This window comes from Parus major, chromosome 3, assembly GCF_001522545.3.
Source record: "Parus major isolate Abel chromosome 3, Parus_major1.1, whole genome shotgun sequence".
Classification (NCBI taxonomy): domain Eukaryota; kingdom Metazoa; phylum Chordata; class Aves; order Passeriformes; family Paridae; genus Parus; species Parus major.
In genome coordinates, this window is record NC_031770.1 from 7379870 (window position 1) to 7401155 (window position 21286).

General features: G+C 36.4%; 1 protein-coding gene across 4 annotated transcripts in view; it reads right to left on the reverse strand.

Moving 5' to 3' along the window:
• KIF16B (kinesin family member 16B) overlaps nt 1–21286 on the reverse strand; it is a 137520-nt gene that overhangs the window by 44214 nt on the left and 72020 nt on the right. For 2 of the 4 annotated variants that reach the window (XM_015620839.3, XM_015620838.3), the window contains 5 exons: nt 18867–20222; nt 14479–14637; nt 13527–13632; nt 12944–12994; nt 6144–6266 (listed from right to left, as the gene is read on the reverse strand). In XM_015620839.3, the coding sequence (XP_015476325.1) occupies nt 6144–6266; nt 12944–12994; nt 13527–13632; nt 14479–14637; nt 18867–20222 (1795 nt within the window). Of the gene's footprint in view, nt 1–6143; nt 6314–10158; nt 10817–12943; nt 12995–13526; nt 13633–14478; nt 14638–18866; nt 20223–21286 lie in introns of those variants that run through there. The other 2 variants (XM_015620843.3, XM_015620841.3) reach the window with 2 other exon arrangements.

Below are 21286 nucleotides of genomic sequence, written 5' to 3' on the forward strand. Positions count from 1 at the left end.
AATGTATATTCTTACACATAGAAACTGACAATTAATAAATACACATTTCTTGGACACATAAAGTTCATTACCACATAGAATGGGATTCCAGTTTGTAGGGTAAAATATTATACCAGCTTTTAGTAGAAGATATTTCTTTAAGACACTCTTGGTCTGTGTCTTCAAAATAGTGATGAACATTCCATTTATATAGGAAGTTTTCTTAAAATCAACATAATTACCCCTGTGAATAGAGTGCATAACAAGAGGAGCAAAGAGGGAGAGCAAACCAACCTTACCATCAGTCATTTGGAAAATTCTCACTAGCACTGAGATACTAAACACTGTCTGAAATTAGGTGACATTAACTAAGGACACTTCTAAGTGGGTCATGGAAGTGTTGTGACTAGAGCATTTAACTCTACAGTCAAAAGTCTTTGTGCAGCTCAAGTGATCAAAGGCTACCAAGTAGCCAAGCTGCAGGGTGAGTGAACATTATTCTGCACTGATGAGCAGAGTTGCAAAGAGCCAACCAGCATTGCTTGAAACTGAACACTGCTGTGTTTTGAAACAAACAGGCCCAATATGTGGCATTACTCCTGCCCAGCTATGACTTTATGCAGGAAGATAAAAACAAAGCCACTTCACAAAAGACATCTCACAAAGACACAGGCTTTTTAATCTTAAAGTAACTCCTAAAATTAACAAGTAGTTCTCTCACATGAGTGAATTAAAAAGTTCCAGAGGCAAAGAAAGTTGCAATGGAGTAGGATAAGTAAGAGAAACAGAAATCAAAGAAAGAAAGCCAGAAGAAACCAAGCACAAATGCTGCTACCCCATGCTTGCAACAAACCCATTTCTGGTCCACTCCTTCTCCATCCTCCTCCTCATACAGCAGCTGCCTTTGCTGCTGTATATGGAGCAGGGAAATTAGGGGAAATGTCTTGAAAACCAGAAATTATTGCATATTTTATGACAAGAGGAAAGAGGTTTATGGTGGGCTTTTTCTTATTTTTACCTCAATTTTAAACTAAAGATGAAAGTAAACAAAACTGGCCTTCTCAAAACTTTTCACAAACATTATAACATAGGTTCTTCTAGCATGTAACCACAATGAAAACTCATTCTTTCTTTAAAAATTTGTCTTTCATATCAAGATTCAATGCTACTACAAGTCATCTCTGACTCTACTACTACTATCCCTGGAAGTGTTCAAAAAAGGGTGGATATGGCTCTTGAGGACATGATTTAATGGTGAACATGTTTATGTTGCTAGCAGGGTTGATATTTGAACTTAAGGAGCTTAAAAATTTTTTCCAACCTTCACAATTCTGTCATTTTAAGACACCTACACAAAGGACTACATTCCCTCAACATACTGTTAACAGTGTCTCAAACTTTACAAGTCAGGTGAACAGATTAAACATTCATAGGCAGGTTTAACTAAAAACAATTAATAACTGTCAGGAATATGCATGTTACACTGATCTCAATTAACCAATTAACCATCCTGTTCTGAATAATTAAGGCAGAGGACTGTGTGATTTCAATGTTCAAGTAGACAACGGTCAAGTGTAACAGCTATTCATAAAACAATGTTACTCATCACTGCATTCTTTTTGCTCTAATTCTTTTTGCTTTAATTTTATATTTTAGAGTTGTAAAATTTTGCTGTGATAATTTCATTTGCGTATGATCTTTATTCAAAAGGGACCTCTTTTTTTTCCCAGGGGTTTTCACAGAAGAGGAGTAACCCAGCACAAGGCATCCTGGACTCCTCCAGACACACAGCCTGGGGAAGAGCAGGCATCAGATACCTGTCCAGGTGATAGGGTGGCACTAAACCTACCCAAACCAAATTGCCTGCAGACAATTATTTATTAGCTTTCTTCTTCAAAGTTTAATAACATGTTAGAGATGGACAGGAAGGAAAACAGCAGAGCCATGCATCTGTGCTGCTTGAGAACTGCTTTTTGGTGGCTTGGTTTGACCTGACTTGGTCCCTGTCACCCTCTTTGTTTACTTTGCTTTGTTCACTTTCAAAATTCTTGTAATGAGACTAGCAGGTAATTGCTGAATTTTATTGTTATAGCTGGTAAGATTGAAAAAGAAGTTGCAATGCTAAACAAACTCTTAACTGGTCCCCAAAGCACAGCAATAATGTTATTAGGTCAGACAGAATCAAACTCCATTTGTGTAAAGAGAATTACACTGCACCTGGCATAGCAATAGCATTTCTACAACACAACCTTTTACTCCTACAACTGATCCAACAAGTCTGGGTTGGGAGTGTTTTCCCCCATTTAAAAAAAACAACTCTATGACAGACTATACACTGTAGGAATGGGACAGGGAGATATGGAGATGTTTTTAACAAGCAAAGAAATTCTGAAAAGCCCTTTGCTTTTTACATAATTTGCTAATAAAGTGAAAAGTATTTTAAAACAAAAACCATATGGTTAAGTACATCTGCAAGACAGATTTTGGAATAGTCTTCTCTAGGCACTACTGTGATCCTAGATTTGCCTCAGAATTGTGGGTTGTTTTGTTTTTCTCATTCAAATGCACCATTTCCTATGTAAAACCTATAAATCTGAAAGGAGATATCACAGTCCTGTCTCCTTATCTTTTCTTCTCATCATGACTGATAGAAAATAACCAAGGAGGCATTTTCAATCAATTCCACTGTACAGCACATCACAGAACTTGTCCTCTTTCTGCCCCATAGCAACAGAAGTAACACCATGACTGGAGGAGAAAAAAAAACAATATTCCACTTGATTCTGAAAGCAATTAGAAAAAAAAACAGGAAATGCTGACTGTCTTTATCTGGGCTGGATAAATTGTATACAGTCATCATGAGAACTCATATTTCTTCAAGTGGACCTTGTTTAAACTGTTCTCACACTATGAAAACAGCATCTGAAAAGCCAGAAGTTTTCTAAAAAATTTCTTAGAACCTTTTTCTATTTTATTATTGAGAGTATTAATCTGATAAGGTCGACAGAATATTAGACTTTTTCTTTATTTAGGCAGTTATGGGGAGTTTAGGCATCATTTTCTTAAAGAACTATGTATCAATGAGAACTGCCTCTGCCTTTATGGCCACTCTGCAACACTTCACCAAACTCAGAATTAAATTTAGACTTAAATTTAAATTTGTCTTAAAATTCAACTCAATTAGACTAGAAATGTGGACTTTTTGAGCAAATCCAACACAGCATCTGGCTGAACAGAAATGCAACTGGATCTGAAAGAGAGCACTGGCTTAGGGTGCATCTGCCTGGATCTTTTCTTATAGACTAGACTACTTGTCAGACACCACTAAAAGGCTTTGAAACACAGGAAAACCACTTTTGAAAGAATATCAAACAGCATAAATAAAAGGAGGGAACTCAGAACAATGAGGGAAAGCTGAATGAGAAGGCTTATCTACAACTTTCACTATTGACAAAGGATCCCTGCAGAGCTCTGCTTGATTCCAGACCTTGTTTCCATCACCTCTCAGGAGACCCTGCATGTCTTTATGAGAGCTGGAGTTCCACCTTCCCTGCTGCTTTGTTGCTCCTTCTGCCAACCATAGGTACTGTTTGCAACCATGGGCACTGTCCATAACAGATGCCTCTGGTTTTATTGATGCAAAAGCTCTTCCCACACTGTTTCTAGCACAGCCTCGTCTGAATATCCTGACACAACATGAAAGGAAGGGGAGTTCTCTGGCATACTAATTCAGCTCTAACATAAATGTGTTTAGACCTGATTAAGCTATTACTGTTTCATCATGTCTTTAAAGACAACACATAAAATTGTCACTCAAACGGAAGCTTTTTTGGAAATGAATCAATTCATACAGAATACTTAATAGCAGACTAGCACAAACAGCTCCATGACATATTCCTGCTGCAAAAGAAGGTGCTGTCTTAACTCTAATAAATTATCAGTTTCTTCCTGTTTTGAATTCTCTCCAGTCAGTTCTTGTGAGACCCACTCAACATCTTTAATTCTGTTCTGTATCAAGATAAAGAACCTGAGTGGACAGAACATCCCGCTGGCCTATTCCCATACTTGTCTATGGTGACAGGATGCTGAACCTGCACTAAAACAAAATATTGTTGGTTACTATGTTAGAGCTGAAAGACTTATGAATTGACCATGAAGCTGCCAGGGAAAGTGGAACTCATTCTCTCTCTTCTGGCATATAAACAAAACAATCTTTATTACTGCATGCAGTAAGAAGAATTTTATGTACTTTTTATATACAGAAATTTATTATGTTTGTTCCTCTATATAACTATGCAGGATTTAATTACAAACACAAAGACTAGAAATGTCTGTTGAAGCAAATACCTCTGAGATACCTAGGATTCACAGTTTTGGGCACTGTCTTAAAATTCAACTCAATTATCACTTGTCATTTTGTCAGGTTCCAAAGTGCTGTAACATGCAGATAGGTCAGCTACCAATTTTCCTGAAAGAGGAACCTTGTGGAAGAAAGCTTATTTAGGACCTAGCAAAGGAAATGAGATTAGCAACACCTCAGTCCTTTCCCACAACTGACATATATTTCGGATGACCTGAAAATAAACTTTAACTAAGGGAAGTAAGGTTGAAATCAGGAATTATTTTGACAGCAGACATGGTATTCTGACCTATGAGGAAAAGATTAAATTAATAGGTATATTTAATCTCCCCCCTCTGCCACATTTTCCTGATTTTTAAGGAAAAAAAAAATACAAAGCTGCTATTCCATGTGTTCTAATTTTCTACAGAATAACTGTAGGAGCTTCTGAAGATTAATACAGATCAAAGTAGAGCTGGGAGCTCTGCATGGAAAAGGTTTAAAATAGAAAAGTTTGTGGAAGGTCTGTGGATTGTAGCATGGAGCTAAATCCTGACTACAGCAGAAGCAATCCCCTGTGAGACACAGACCTGGAGGGAAAGGAAAAAGCATTAGCAGTTGATTGATTCATATGAGGGAATGACTATAAAAAACATCCCCAAAACTGCCAAACTGCACAGACTCTTTCAACTGCTCCCTCATGATAAGATCTTGTAGAGGCTTACATGGGTTTTACCAGTGAAGGAAAAATACTTGGAAAAGAAATCCATCAACATAATCAGAACAGAAGCTACCTCTTTACTTTAGCCATCTTCACTAACCATTACCTAATCCAGTAATTCTCATGTGCTGAAAACTGAGTAGAAGAGTCCTTGGTGGAGTTTCATGTGCACTTACACATCTCTCAGCATCTCTCTGGGTCTGGGCTTTCACTAGCCCCAAGAAAATCAAAGTTCAACACGTAAAAGGAGGTATTCCACCCACAAATGGCATGGTATGTTTCAAAACGAAAATTTAATTATCACAAACAAAGCGGAGACTGCCCATCTTAATAAAAACCTTTTCAAAAGAGAGAGCAACTCCAAAATGGTCCATTACACTGTGAGGAAGGTCACTCCTCCACCTCACAGCAGCTAACAAAGCATCTGGCAGCACATTCAGTAAAGGAGGCTGCCAGTTCTGCCTCTGATGCCATGTATATCAGTTATGCTACACATATGTCCACACACACTGAGAACACATTTCCAATTAGACTTTAGATGTTGCTTTGAAAAAACACTGGCTGTGTACCAGAGGAAACAAAATTAATATGCTTTTTCCTCCCCAGCATTTCTGTGCAGAAAATCAACTGGAAGTTTGGAGAAGTAACACCTTGGAAATGCAGAGTGGGAAGAATAAGAACAATAAAGACAGCCTGAAATGAAACAAGCCTTTGTCATGCATATGTGAAAAATACTTTAATAATATTTTCACGCTTTCATTATTTCAGGTAAATATTTCAAGTCTAGGCCTTTTCTGTACCTGACACTTGCATCTCAATAAAGGCCTTTCCTATAACCTATAGGCATTTAATCCACATCTCTGGAACTCCTCAAATTGAACTGACATTGTCTCTGGAACTGCTCACCCCTGGAGTTTGGCCACTAGCCTCCTCTGTACAATCAACCCACTTGGAAAATGCTTGTCTTTATAGCGTCCTATACTGTGCATTCTTCTCACCTCTCTTATTTAACAGTATCAAGGCCACTTACTTAAGAGAAAGAGAACCAGAAATTGCATTTAGTGGAACAAAAGCATTAAAGAAAAGCAAATGATAAGCACTCACCTTTATTTCAAACTCATAGTGTTCATCCTTTCCCTGCCCACACAGGACATACCGTGGAATACTGATTTTAATTGGGTCCTTCAGGTTGTCTGGACTTGCTCCCAGTGAACGACAGACCATCCGCTTTCATGTACATACCAAAGAGGGAGAAGAAAGGAAAACCAAAATCACTACATAAGGAAAAAAAGAAAAGAACTTCACTGAAAATGAGAAAGTGTTCTTGGTCAGAGAAGCAGGAAAAGAGGAGGTAGAAATTACTTCTAAAATGAAGGAATTCTTTGAAAACAAAGTGGATCTTGTCCTATAGGCAAGCCCTAGCATATTTTTATGCATACAAAAATTAAGGTAAAGTGTATTAAAAAATATCCCTTTAGTTGAAAAGGTATTTTCAGCTTAGATATCAAAAACAAGGGGAAGTAGAAGACTTTATTACCTCCCCTTCAAAAAAAAAAATCAGTGCATTAATCAAGCTTTCACAATTAACTCTTTATGTATGTCTCTATCTTTTATAATAAATTTTACAATATCATGCTAAGCTGCAGGGGTCTAGGCAATTCAAAAAGCTCTTAAATTTTAAAAGTTCAAACCTATTTTATAATTAAATAAACAATCCACTGTCAGAACAGTTCTCTACTATTCTTTTTAATCATACCTGAGCCCCAGAAAACTCAGTTATGATAAATTTTTACAGTCTGGACAAAACAATCTAAAAAATTATTTCCAATGAGCCCTCATTCCTCTGACAGCCAGATGGAATATGTAACTCTGAAATTACATCAAAAATAAAACATTTTTGCCACTGAAAAGATTAATGTTTTGCAGTCACTCTGCCCAAAAGTAGCAAAAGAATTTAGAGTGATAAAGTACAGAAACTGCCTTTAAGGAAGTCCTCTACTTGCTCCATTGAACATATTTGGTCTGAAAACCTTAAAGAACTGGCAAAAAAATAACAGCAGCATGACAAACATAAGTTAACAACCAAAAAGATTGAAAAACTATCACTTTAAAGTTATGACTGTGTTATATATTTGTATTTAGCACTGCTATCCATCACTTGAGCTCTAACTGTATACTCAACATTCATCTTTGGAGCAACTCCTGGTGACTTCCTGTACACATAAGACTGTGTAGGAGTTGGAGAAGAATTTAAAACTCATTCATAAACACCTCTGCCTGTTACAGAGAGCCTTTTGACATCATCATGGCTCTCAAGAAGAGGAGGCTGTTATTTCATTGCCAGTCAATTATAAATGACAATTTCCCCTAATATTAGCATTAATAAGAGCGAAAAAGAAAATATGAAGGAAGTGAATTTTTATTCCACTGAGTTAGTTTGAGTATATTTACCACAAACATTTTCTTTTTCTTTTATTTCAAGAAACCATAAAAGAAGTTTATGTTTGAATGGAAAAATATTTTTAGCCATCTTTGTTTTACAACAAATATTGTCTCCTGTCTATTTTGCTCTTCTGTAATTACTGCCCACATTACTGGCTTTTCAGCTAAAACTCATTTCTGGAGCACTGAAATGTAAGCTGCTCTTTCCTTGGGGGAAAAGAGAGAAGTTCATTCCCCTGAAAACAACATCATCTGTTTTAAAACAGCAATAAAACCATAAAGCCACTCTTAAAGTCACCTCTGTCAACGTGTAATTTATTGGCAGTCATTTTCAGAGAACTCTTAAAAACAGCTAATAGAGAGGAAAACAAACTCAGACACAAAGTGTTGTGGAAAATGCACCCTAATACATTAAATAATGTTTGCTATTCATAATCAATGATCTTTATGTTTACTTTACATAGTAAAAATAGTAGCAATATTAGAACAAAATATATTGCTCTGAAGTTCTTTTTCATGAAAGTGCAGAGTATTCATTAAGTTAGATTTTTAAAAAAGCACAGAAGACAAAAAGTGCTAATGGGAAACATAAAATGCACAAACATTTAACTTTGGAGTACAATCAGAAAAGGAATTGGTTGCAGAGACTGATTTCCTTTAACAGCCTTGATCAAGACAGTCCTCTCAGATAGTGCCACTCAATGCTGACTTTGGGCAAGGCCCAGAAGAAATGCCATAGTGGTGTCAATGAGGGAGCCACTCCTGAGCAGGACTGATATGATGATACCACTCTGTACTCATTTGAGAACACATTCTTTGTTAAAAAAATCCCACAACACCTCAAAATAACACGACATATTTTGTTCATTTTTAGATTTCCTTAAGGAATTAGAAATGTAACGATAAAAACCCCCATAATTCTCTATCCAAACAAGTGTTCATCCTTCCAGACATAACTTCCCTACTTCTTTTTAAATCACATGTGAGTTACATTATCATGTCCTAACATATGGTAAAAACAAATGGGAAATATTCTTACACTAGGAGAGAGACTGAAGTCTAACTCTGTCTAGTAGATTTCACCTCTGCTTGGCAATATGCTTACAGAATTTAGAATTTCAGATTAGATACCAGTTTTTTCTGCCAAGAACCATCTTCCTCAAACAAGGCAGATGGCATATTCAAGCAACAGGATTCTAAAGATGTTCAGCTCCCCTTACAAAGGAAGAAACAAAAGATAGGAGACAACAGCTTATTTATTATTTGAACATCTGACAGAGGTAAGTGGTAAAATAAATACCCCCTGTCCTAAGCAAGAGGAAAGCCTCAACTGATGGAAATATTCTACTAATGTCCAATAGCTCCATTTTTTCTTGGGATGTAGTAATAAAAAGACTGTAAGAGATGCAATCTCATAGCATCAAAAACCCCATCAGTAAGCAAGCAGAGAATGATGAAAGTAAGGTCAAGAACATTACATGGACAGAACTCTAGAGTTAAACTCACTCCATCTGTCAGGCAGTGTCCCCAGTTGTCAGCTACCTAGCTGGAGCATGCAAAACATGCACACAGATGACAGACCCCAAAACATCTGTCCTGCCACAGTAGCACAACCAAAGGTTGAAATGCTATTTAAAGCACAACCACTTTAGCACTTGTGACAAATTTTGATATGAAACTGAAATAAACCTTAAATTTAAAACTCTGAAGAAGAAGAAAAGAATTGTCAATGATAATATTCACAAAATTGTATGTATAAAAGCTGTAAACATCTGTAGTATTAAGAGCATTCAGTGAAAATAAGATTAAAAAATCTGGAGATGTTTTGAAATATTGAGATCAAGGGCATGAAGTAAATGAGGAGCATGACAAACAAAGATAATCAAGAAGATTAAGGAAAAGACAATCAAGGAGGAATAGAGAACACATTAATGAGGATAGATAGTATACAGAAGGAGCTAGAAAACACTGCCAAAATGGAAATCCTAAGACAGAGCTGTAATTATAATTTTCATCCACCTACCATATAACATAGAAACATTTAATTTCCTCACTTTCCCACGGAATTGTATGTACATCATATCAGAGATATACAAAATGCAAGTACTCAATTAATAATTATTATTGCTTAGATGTGTGTACACAGTCTCTGGTATTCCCTTACAGCTCAAAGACTCCTCTTCTCTATTGATTAAAAAAAAGGGGGGGAGGTGGGATGGGGAAGGATTTTATCAATATTTATTAGACTTTTGTTTTGAATGTATCTAAACGTATTTGGATTTCAACACCTAGTCAAATGCATAATTAGCCAAATGGCTTCTTCACTTGAACTGAATGTTAATTTCCAGATTTCCAAAGGGATATGCAAACTGCTTTGAAGAATTGATGGGATGACTGTCAGCTGAGTATTTATTTCTTTTTCACAGTATTTAGGAAAAAAACAATTCCTGAATCAGGTCCAACCTTGCTCCTTTTAGAAAATACAAGCTCAATTTTTGTGCACTTCTCTTTGTCTGGCAAAACTGCACAACGGATATCATTCAAATAGTACCAAAAGGCTGTCTAATTGTGATTGCTGGGATGAAGCAATGTTATGTCAAGAATGTTAGGTGCAGAAAAAAAGACATTGTTTTCCTTTAAGAGACCTCTATGAGTAGTTGTAAGAACAAGACTCCTATACATAGTCTGCTTATCACTAGTCTATCACTCCTATCATAGCCTACTTTCACTGATGCATACAGCAGTACATGAATATCACCTAATGAAGGTTTAATAGCTCCCATATTTTCATAAAGTAAACCAGGTCAGTTAACTCAGTTTGAAATTAACAGGACAATCATGCTCCATTTGAAAAAACTAATTCATTTATATCTGAAGTCAATTCCAGTGAAATCTGCAGCAAATCTTTCAGAAGATGGTAATTTAAATAAACATCATCATCCAAACAGTCAAACTGTAACAATCAAACTTCTCATTATGTCGCTGTAAATTCTTTAAGTGAAATGTTTGTTATAGGTAAATATTGTGAGTAAACCATCTTCAGCAGAATACAGAAGTCGAATATTCTGTCCAGCAAAGCCAACTTGAATTTCCTTTATACTGCTGATAGGAACTTCATTAAACACTGCCAAGGAACTTTGGCAGGTGCCTTGTTCAGCTGACAAAAGAACAACATACAGAATGGAACTGAACAAAAGCAAGCAAGCAGGTTCTGGGTCCAGTTTTCAGCAACTGCCAAAGACGAGCCAACAGATACCTTTCAACTCCTCCACCCTAACAGAAATTTGAGGTAATGCACAGATGAAAAAATCCAGGACTTTTTCCAGAGAACAGACCTGAAATTTTAGAAATACATCTTAATACTAAACTGTTTAGTGTCTTAACACTGAACTGTTTTCTAGCTTTTTGCTTTTCCAACGGCAGGCAAATTCTTCAGAGGGCTTTCTCACAATGGCATCAGAGATCTCTGTGCTCATGCACGTTGTGACAGCCTTTTGCACAGGGGATTCAGGCTGTTCAGTATGAGCTTTAGCACCATTACTAGTGTGGGATATGTCTTGATTCATGCCTGACTAGAGGAACACATTTACTTGCAAATTTCTCATAAATGGCAGATTTTTTATTAATGATATTGCTTGGGCACATCTCTCACTTCCATCACACTGACTTCCCTACTCCTTAATTTGTTTAGAAACCACTGCACTGCTGACCAGCTGACTACAGGTATCTTTGTAAAAGCAGGAAAGCTTACTGGAAAGATACCCCAAACTGGAAGCATGTTCTGGTCTTACATCAAAACAAGAAGCTATTAACTTAAAAGGAACCAAATGAAGGCATTTTGTTGGAAGCTGAGAATTACTAGACTGGTCTTCAACTATGGGATGCACTGTCTTTAATGGGCTGTTATCTTTATAAGTTGTTGTTTCAGAATGTACATTAGACTGAGAAAAGAAGGCACAATATGCTAAAGCCAGTTTGCTCATTAGCACCTATTAAGGATCCTGCATGAGACATCTGTTTCAAGTGGGAACAATCAGATTCAGTTCTTGAGCTGTCACTGTCTGGAGAAGTAATTATTTTATCATCAAAATGATTGAAATTTTCAACCTTGTGGAGTGAATAAGCCACACTGTTAAAGTCAGAAATATGTAATGAAGTAGACAAAACATTCTGATACAGAACATTTGTATTCTTTAAAGTATTAGTACATTTAGAGTGAATTAAAATACTTTTAATGTCACAATGACAAGCAAAGCTCTCCTGCTCTGAGTTACTCCTTTCTTTCTGAAATGCCTTCTCTGATGTACAGGGGGAGGAGAGTCTTCCAAAACTGGAAAATAAATCCAGCATCTCTGTATATGCCTTCTGTCTCTTATGGTCTCTTCTGCATTTTCTCCACACAATTCAGAAGCACAATTGCTATCTTTAGACAAATGGAAAGCCATAGTGTGGCTGCCACTGTTGACTTTTCTGTTAAAAATTCCAAAAGAAGAAGATAAAAATGTCTTTGTAAAATCTTCTGACCTGAACATTTCTTAAACTGAGGATTGCTTTTGATTAGATTTATACAATCATTCAGAATCAGTACAATCTCCCAAAATGAGAAAGAGAAAACTCAACAGATGTGACTGATATCAGGTAAGGGAATAGTTGATCTTTTCAACCCCCCCTTGCTTTTTCTATGTACAGTATCCATTTCTCTTGGTCTATATTTGCTTTACTCAAAAGAATCCAGGAAAGTCAACAGGCAATGCAGAAACTTATAAGCCCTTATTTTTTTTCCCACACAAGCACAAAAAAGTAATCCCATACCAGCCAAGAGAGTGCAAAAAGTCCAACACAGATGAAAAACAACAGTGTAAAAGTCAGAAAAGTGCAAATTTGAGGTGTTTCAGCCCTCCTATTGTTACAGTTTAAATCCATGAAGGTATTTAGGATTTATTCACCAAGACCATAACTGTGTTTCAAGCAGCAGTTAAGACAACTAAAAATGGTGGGAGGGATCAGTTTAAAAGCCTTTAAAAATACATAAATACATATATGAATCCTTCAGGACACACTAACTGGCCTGGATTTTCTTGCTAACTTATAGACACCCTTACAGAGTTCACTGTGAGTCAAAATGTTACATGTATTCTGAATTCAGACAATCATTAAATGCTCATTAAATGCTTTTCTCCTCTAAAAATAATGAAAATTATACTGTTCCAAGTTAAGAATCATGGCAAAACAATGAAGAAAGATCCACCTTAACACCACACCTTTCAAACAAGGAAGAACTAGGTCCAATCTGAAACAAAATCACTTTGATTCCAGCTGGTAAGATGTGCCACCATCTCTGTCAGCCATTAATCTTGTTGTGAATTCAAAATTCTAATTATGCAGCTAAACATTATGAAATTTAGTGACAGGGCATGCCATAATGTAAGACAACCATTTCATTCTGACAAATTATGACCTACCTCATACTTCAACTTGCGTTGAATAGTGCTGTTATTATGCCTCTCATTATCCTAAGCATAAAAAAGGTACAGGAGGTTATTAAAAAGTGCCTTTCTTGTATATATTAATTTAAAAGTATAAAGAGGAAGAGACATTCTTTGTAATAGACAAGAATAACTATCAATATTTATTAACCCACTGGCTTAGAAGTCAATCAATCCACTCTTTGGATCTATTAGATCACCAGTGTTTGAATAGGCATTTGTTATGAAAGTATGAAATTCCATCAAGAACATTAATTTTCATCAATTAAATCTTTCTGACATAATATGAAGATTTTTTTTTATCTGCAAACTTCTTGTTGCCATTTACACACTCTTTCCTGCCAAAGAATTTCTAGAGTACAACATAAAAATGCCACTGGAAATAAAAAGATGATTAAAACTTAAAAACTGATACCATACTTCATTTACTGTTTACATTTTTTGGTAAATTAAAAGTATGTAAACACAGGAAAACATGAAAATTACTGAATGTCAAAATTAAATCAGTGCTTAGACATGCTCCATTGAAGGTCAGGATGTTCCACCCATTTCTGCTCACCTTGAAACTTTCTGTAGACCAGGACGCACTAACATGATTATCCTCAGCGTTGTGATGAATATTCTGGAGCCTTCTCTGCACTTCTTGTTCAATAAAGGCATTAATCCTTTAAGATACAGAAAAGTGTGTGTGTGTGTGTGTATGGAAAAATAGTGTATTTTTACATACAAATCAAGATAGACTACAAGGCTCTTTGAAATGTTTTAAACCCTAAGAACTGCACAGCTCTTAATTGGGAGGCTTAATGTTAGACCAGTTTTATCCCTCCTTAAGGAAGGAACACTGACTTTTGAGTGAGTGTTCATCTAACAGGCAAAGGTTAAAAATTTGTTATTAATTGAACAAATTACTGGACCACAGGTTCAGTCACTGCTGTTGAGAGCAGCTCTACACACAAGAGGCAGTGAGGGTACAAGTGATGAAGCAGAAAGAAGGGTGTGGTTGCATCTTCAGTAACTTAACAGTTTGCCTTCATTGCTGCTGTGGTATCAGCGACTTGAGCTAGCAAAGGTTTGGTCTTCAAACAGAAGTAATGTTCCAAGAGATGATACTGACTGCCATGTGTAAGCATAACAAGGGCAGAGATTAAAGATTTTAGTGATGCCAGGCAGCTATCCTATTAAAAAAGGTTTAAGACAATTAAATTGACTTTGTTGCCTTAAGTGTATATGAAGCAAAATCATATAGACAAGTAACTGTAAACTCAAAAACTATTTAAATACCTTTCAACCTACTGTTTCCCAACCCTGTATTCTAAAACAAACTGCACAGGAGCAACAGGTGAGGCTATTGGTTACTTACAGTAGAGCATCAATTTTATTTCCAGACCAGTCTTCCAGACAGAACAATCACAGCATTTAAATCAAATCAAATCCTGGCAGAATGGTCTTTCAAAATACTTATTTTCTAAAGCTCTTGTTTGCATTCCATTTCAGGAATGCAGGTTACCTACCTATCATCAACCAGTGGGGCAGCAGGTGGCTGTGGCTTTGTTGGGCTGGCAGGGGAAGTGCTATGGGAGAGTCTCTCATCTGATATTCCATGGTTTCCTTTCTGAGCTCCATCACCCTCATATATTTTTTGCTTCAGCTGCTGAATTTCCTGGTCCAAGCTATAAAGATATTGTAACATGTAATTTTGGTTTAGAGTTGATTTACATAGTTTTGATGGGAGGTAATGTGCCTACACTGGTATACAGCTATGTAAGACTTCAGATACTAATATTTATGAAGGTTTAAAAATCATAACTGTTCCTTAAGCATATTTAGATAGGAAAGTAGAGACAGCTCAAAACCACATTCCAACAGTAGCATTAAGTCAAATAAAACAACTTCAATAACTTCCATCACTAGAGGTATCTAAATCTGTAAATTAAATATTAACTCCTAATACTTAACCTATCTATTCAATCACTCAAATCATTTTTACAGAACTCTGTCAATGACCTCAGGTATTATCTTCTGGTGTGAAAGTAAATGAAGAAAGGGGGAAAAGTACAGAAACTACCTTTAAGAAAGTCCTCTACTTGCTTCACTGAACATATTTGGTCTGAAATGGGGGTAGGGGGAAAAGAAAACCTCAAAATACAGCACTAATACAAAAAAGTCCCAAAGAAAACCAAAAACATTGATGTGGCAAAACTTCTCTATAAGAAAATCTTTGTGTAGTACACATGTACATTTTCCAGTTGTTCCATCTGTATATATGTTTTTGAAAATTCATTTACAAAATGAACATAAAGTAGTTATTGTATATATACAGCTAAGAAATCTTTTGAAACCTCCTTGCTTTCTTTAACAAATTTAATTCCACACAGATTTATGCACAGAATACAATATGTAAAATTGGGTACTGTGTTTCTGACTAAAAATGCCTGAGGCATTTTGTATGAAATAAGAACTACTTATTGCAATATTCATCATATTAGAACAAAGTAATCTGCAGAACACTTTTTTCCCTTGTAATGTAGCTGAGATTAGATTAGTAACACAGTTATAATCTTCCCCATTTTCATTACAATATCTGTCTCTAAAAGTAATTGTTTTTCTAGAGGTTACTTAGAAATCAAATAATAAAAGAAAATAAGTTCTTGCAAAAACAGGGGAAATTATGCAAAGCTGAGATTCTACCACTTCTCCTACAATTGTATATATCTAAATTGAAGTGCAATTCTATATTCCATCCTGGGGGTTAAATGAGAAAATTAGAGAAATGAATAATGTTGAGGCTTAGGCTGAATTGTTACTTCAGTTTTAGAGTGTTTTTTGCAGCACTGCCAGAAGCCATCTATTTCTTCTGATTAGCAGCAAAACAATCTTGTGTCCTGAGGATAAGTAGATGAAAGATGGCTGATGTATATAGAAAAGTGTTTGCATCCATGGAAAATCAATTTAACTACAAAAATCAGATTTACATTAAAGGACCAACACTTAGCTCTTGGTTTGTAAACATCCTACTATGAGAAGATATCATTTATATAACTACAAACCTAGCCTTGTGATGTATCCACCAATAAATATATTGAACTGTAACCTGCCACTTGCCTCTAAGAAGGCTCTGAAGTTGCTTTATGCTCATTCTAGTGTCCCAAACCTCTGCCAGCAAAGCCAAAATGTGTGTATAAATCCCAGTTTAAGTTAACTTCAAATAATCATTTTGAGGGTCATCCCTGTTGTCATGGGGTGATTCATAATGATATTTAATCCCATAATTATCTGTGGCCAAAAACTGTTATGGTATCTTTAAGATCCTGATGCTGCAGACTTTGAGTTTCTGGTGGGATCAGGGGTGGTGGGGGCATTTTAAAAGCTCCCTGCCCAAGTTTCTTCACAGCTTTTCCCAGCACGGTATTTGCATCACTGGCTGCCTGGTCTTTGTTTAGGCAAAGCCTTTCCTTTCCTTTTTAGTTTGTTTTTTTTTCCTGGAACAGAAACTTCAGTACCAATGTTTGAGCTGCCTTAAAGACAAATTCTGCAGCTCCTTGTCTGATAACAGGGGGCATCCCGCCGGCAGAAGCGAGCAGAGCTTCCCTGCTCCAGCCCAAGGCACTGCTAACCAACGCCAAGCCTTGGACAGGACACATTTGGTGGCTTCAGCCCAGCTGCCATGCCTGCTCTGCTGTGCCTTGCACTGGGGAAGCTCTTCATCTGCTGCTGGAACTGCTCTGTGAGGTTCCTGCCTTCCTGAGACGGATCTGGCACCATCTGCTCACTGCTCACTGCCAAGCCATCCCAACAGGCCCATACTGGGAACGGGGTTTTTCCAGCATTTTGGGTCTGTCTTTGTTTCAGTGGGGTGGGGAGGTCTAGCAGTTCAATACCTAGCAGTTATTTACTTTCTTCCCCCCCCTGCCTATTGGCATTCTCGTTCTTAATAAAGCATTGCTTTCTCACTTTCACCTATTAGTATTAGTTTCTTATTGATGGAAAGGGATTGTTGGAACTCTTAAAGGAGATAACTCATTCCATAGCATTCTCCTTAAAATTATCTCAAACTAAGACACCTATAGATGAAAGAATTTTGAGCTTCCATATGATTGAAAGAAATAAAAACATTGTATCTAGTTATGATGGACTTTCACTTGTATAGCACTTCAAACGAATGTTGCATTTAAACATTTTCAGAGAGTTAACACCGATCTGAACCAGAGCACATCATTACATAATGGGATCTAGATAAACAATAAGAAACATATATAATTCATATGCTTATATTGGCATCATGTATTGTGAAATGTAAACCCAAAAACAAGAGCATTAAGTAGCCTGAAATGTTTAACATACTCTCATGTATCTTTAGATCTTTCTCTTGCCTCAACAGTCACAAAAACACTCTGAATTGAATTGTTCAGACCCATGGGCTATTCACTGAAAGACTTCAAAGTTTTATTTAGTCTGTGCAAGTGGACTTTGAAGTAAACAAGGGAAAAAAGAGAGAAGAAAAAAAGAGATCTTTTTACTTCCTTAGTATCTTCTCCAAATCTCAGTTTTCCGGCTGACAACATATTTTTTCACTTTTTTTGTGGAACCTCCAGTTGTTTATAGCTCACTTTAGTTTTGTCAAGTGAGATGCTCAGGATAGAAAATGAGATTTTATGTTCATGACATTTATGGAAATAATGGCAATGTTCACAAAATGATGAATCAGTACGGAAAATGCTTAACTAAAAGCCAAACAATGTAGCTATAAATGTTGAAAAAGTGACCTCTACACAGTCTATATAAAGCAACTCTTCTGATAATGGTGAAAAGGAACAGAATACAGAAGAGCTCTTCAATTTGGCTACAGGCAAGTTTCTTCATATAGGTGGTTTTTCCACATCTGTTTAAAGGGCTTATGAAAAACTATTCAGATAAATTAGTGAAATATTTAAAAAATAGATGACAAATACAACCCCAAGAAAAAAAACCTAATTTTTTTACTGATAGTTACAGGTTTTAAAGCTCCAGCATAAGCAAAGGTAGCTAATTTAAAAATGGCAATTCTGCACTTTTTCCATACTGCAGGGATTGAACATACTCATCTTAGTAAATTTTTGCTCAGGTCAAAAAAAAAAAAAACCCAAAAGGTTTCTTCCTCTTCTTCCACAAAGAAAGATCCTTCCCTACCTGACTGACTTTTCTCTGAGGCTCCCATACTTAGACTAAATGTTATGCTACAAGACATCTTGAGTAAAACCAATGACATTGCTTCTGTGCCTAACAGGGATTGTCACCACAATGGGCAGTATTAAGGCCTCTGTATATTTTCCAATAAGCTTAAAAAGCAAAATCAAATTTTACATGGATATATGGCTATTTTATTTTTATTTAGCCTTGAAACCATGGCTATTAACAAATTAAACATTTACCCCATTTACTTTTATTTTATTACCAGAAGGGTTCAGTACATCATCAGTTGAGAGAGACAGCTGTCAGGTTTACCGTAACAGTCTCCAAATCTTGAACGAACATCTAACTTGTTACTAATAGAGGAAAAAAAATGTTATACAGAAATAATTTAAGAGAAAAAAGTTGTTAGATGGTACATTTGGTCTAAGGGCAGAACATAAGGATGTCTGAGCTTTCTACATAGGTGAAACTATTTAAGTACTGTGATGACTAATGCAAATAATATCCCGCTGAGGATAGGATAAGTATCCAAACATACCAGAACTTAATAAGTGAGCAGAATCCTTTAAAAAGCAGCAGAATTCATCAATTCTGGACAAACTACTTGAAACTCATGAAGAAACTCAAGTACAGGGACACTGAACAAGCTGTGCTCTCAAACATCCAAGGTATAAAATTATTCCCCTTTTGTGGATAGGTTCTGATAAATGGAAGATACTGCAGCACTCACCGTTCTCGGTCTTGCTCAAGAGCTTTCTGTTCAGCTTCCAGACTTGCCTGCAGCCCTGCCTGTTCACCACAGCTGTTGTTCAAGGTGGCCAGCTTCTGTTTCTGCTCTTCAATTTCTAAGTCTATGGTGGAGCGACGCTGCAAAGCAGAATGCCTCCTTTCCAACTTTGCAACAGCTTGCTCCAGTGCCTCTCTCTGCTGCTTTTCCCTTGATTCAAGGATTTCTTTTTCCTTTTTCCGAACCTTTCCTTCCTGCCGAGCTACATTGGCTGTGAATTCAAAGGTTTCTTGAAGCTGCTGCAGCTGATTTGTGCTAGCCCTATACTGGGAAAGCTGTTCTTCTTTTTCTTCTATTTCTTTCTCTATTTGATAGAGAGTATTATCTAACCCTAACAAGCCCCTGTCAAGGACTTCAGAAGCTCTTTGTTTTTCCTCCAGCAGAGCTGGCAAATGATTACTCTTCAGGTACTCAAGCTGGCGTACCTTAGATTGGAGCCTGTATTCCACTGGCTTTATCTTGTCAACTTCTTCAGCCTTAAGTATGGCATCCATAAAGTTTTCATCATCTCTCTTGAGATTTAAATGTTCTTCATGTGCAAATTTTAAGTGCTCCAGAGCTTTTTCTTCATCTGCTATTTCCTTTTCTAGGTGATCCATTTGTTGAATTAAATCTTTTTCCAAAATAGCCAACTGTTCCAGCTGTTTCCTTTTAAACTCTACAAAATCATGCTGTGCTTTTTCTAATTCTTCACAGTTTTCATCACCTTCAGATCGGGCTTCCTTGACTTTCAAAAGAGATTCTCTGATCTCCTCAAGATCTCTTCTCTCTTCTTCTACTCTCTGCACATCCCCTCTCTTCAGGAGCTCTATCATGACCTGCTTCTCTCGAAGCTGTTCCTCTAGGTGAGCCACCAGCATCACCTGCTCTCTTTCCTGTTCTTCAAGTCTCTTTTTTTCTGATTCCAGCTTAAGATACTGCTCATCTTTTTCCTTTTTCAGTTTTTCTAGTTCACGAAAAATCTGCATTTTCTCTGCTTTTTCATTATGATTAAGTTCTTGCAGTCGCTGCAACTCCTCTTTGACCCGGGCAAAAATTTCTTCCTGCTGCTTTTTCTTTTGAAGTTCTATCTCCTGTTGTTCCCGTAATCTCTCTTCTTCAAATTTTTCTTTTTCAGCCAGCAAATCCTTTAACCTGCTTTCAATGTGAACACTTCTCCGTTTCAGACTCTCCTCCTGTTTTCGTATTTGCAGCTGAACTATTTCTGTCTCTTTGCGCTGTGACTCTACTTCTTGCTGCATTCTTACAAGTTCTGCTTTGTCAGATTTTTGTTTTTCTTCCATCTCTTCTATTTGTTTCCTACAGTAAAACATTTACATGAAGTTAAAAAGGTTTGGACTAAGATTTTTTACTATATATAACTATTTTTTTTTAATAGTTTTATTTTGTTACAAGTTAAGATCCTTCATTCCTTGGAAATAACTCAATGCATGAGACAAATCAAAAAGAGACTCATATAGGCTGTGTTAGTATAAAAAGCTGTAGATACATAAAATTATAGGAAGACATGTTATATACCACTTATGCTATTAAAAAATTAGACTATATTAGTTTTGTAAAGTCAAATAAAAATATTAATAGAGCATATCCATGCACACACTGCAGAGTAAATATGTATCTTTTTACAAACACATATTCTCATGCACAAAAACTTGTATAGAAAGACTTGATTAGCCTCACCAAATTTAAGACAACAGATGAATTAAAGCAATGCTTTCACTTTAGATAATTCCAACTGAATTACTGATAAACAGGATTATAATACTTAAAACAAATTATTATGTCCTGTGTAATTTCTCTTGGTTGAGGGTTACCATCATCCCCATAATACAAGTAGAGACAACCTGCAAGTTGACTGGTTATTTTGCCAGAAGTCAGAAGAATTAAAGTACAAGCAAATCAACTTCTGCACAACCTGAACTCAAATTCCACCTCCATAACAAAGAAGGATAAATATCAGTGATCCTATGTAGCATTAGTTGCTGAATAGTATCTTTCAGGGCTTCAGAGCTTCAGGATTTTTCTGAGTTTACTTCACTTAGTCCAACTGCACAAAGAGCTCTATCAAAATGGAGCACACCATCTAAAGCTGAGAAGACAGGAAGGTTTTCAGCTTGTGACTCTAATCAGTGCTGAGATCTGCAACAAGGCACAGTTATCACTTCCACAGTCTTAGCAGGTATGATGAGCCAAAACAACCAACTCAGTTTGCCAGCTAATAACAATGCATTCTTTTGTATTTCAAACCAATTTCCACATAATGTTCTGAAAAGCAAGATTAGTATGCCCATTCCACACCACAGTTTGATATAAGAGAAGCAGAAAGTAACATGTGAGTTTTTCCTATAATGATTCAATCCACA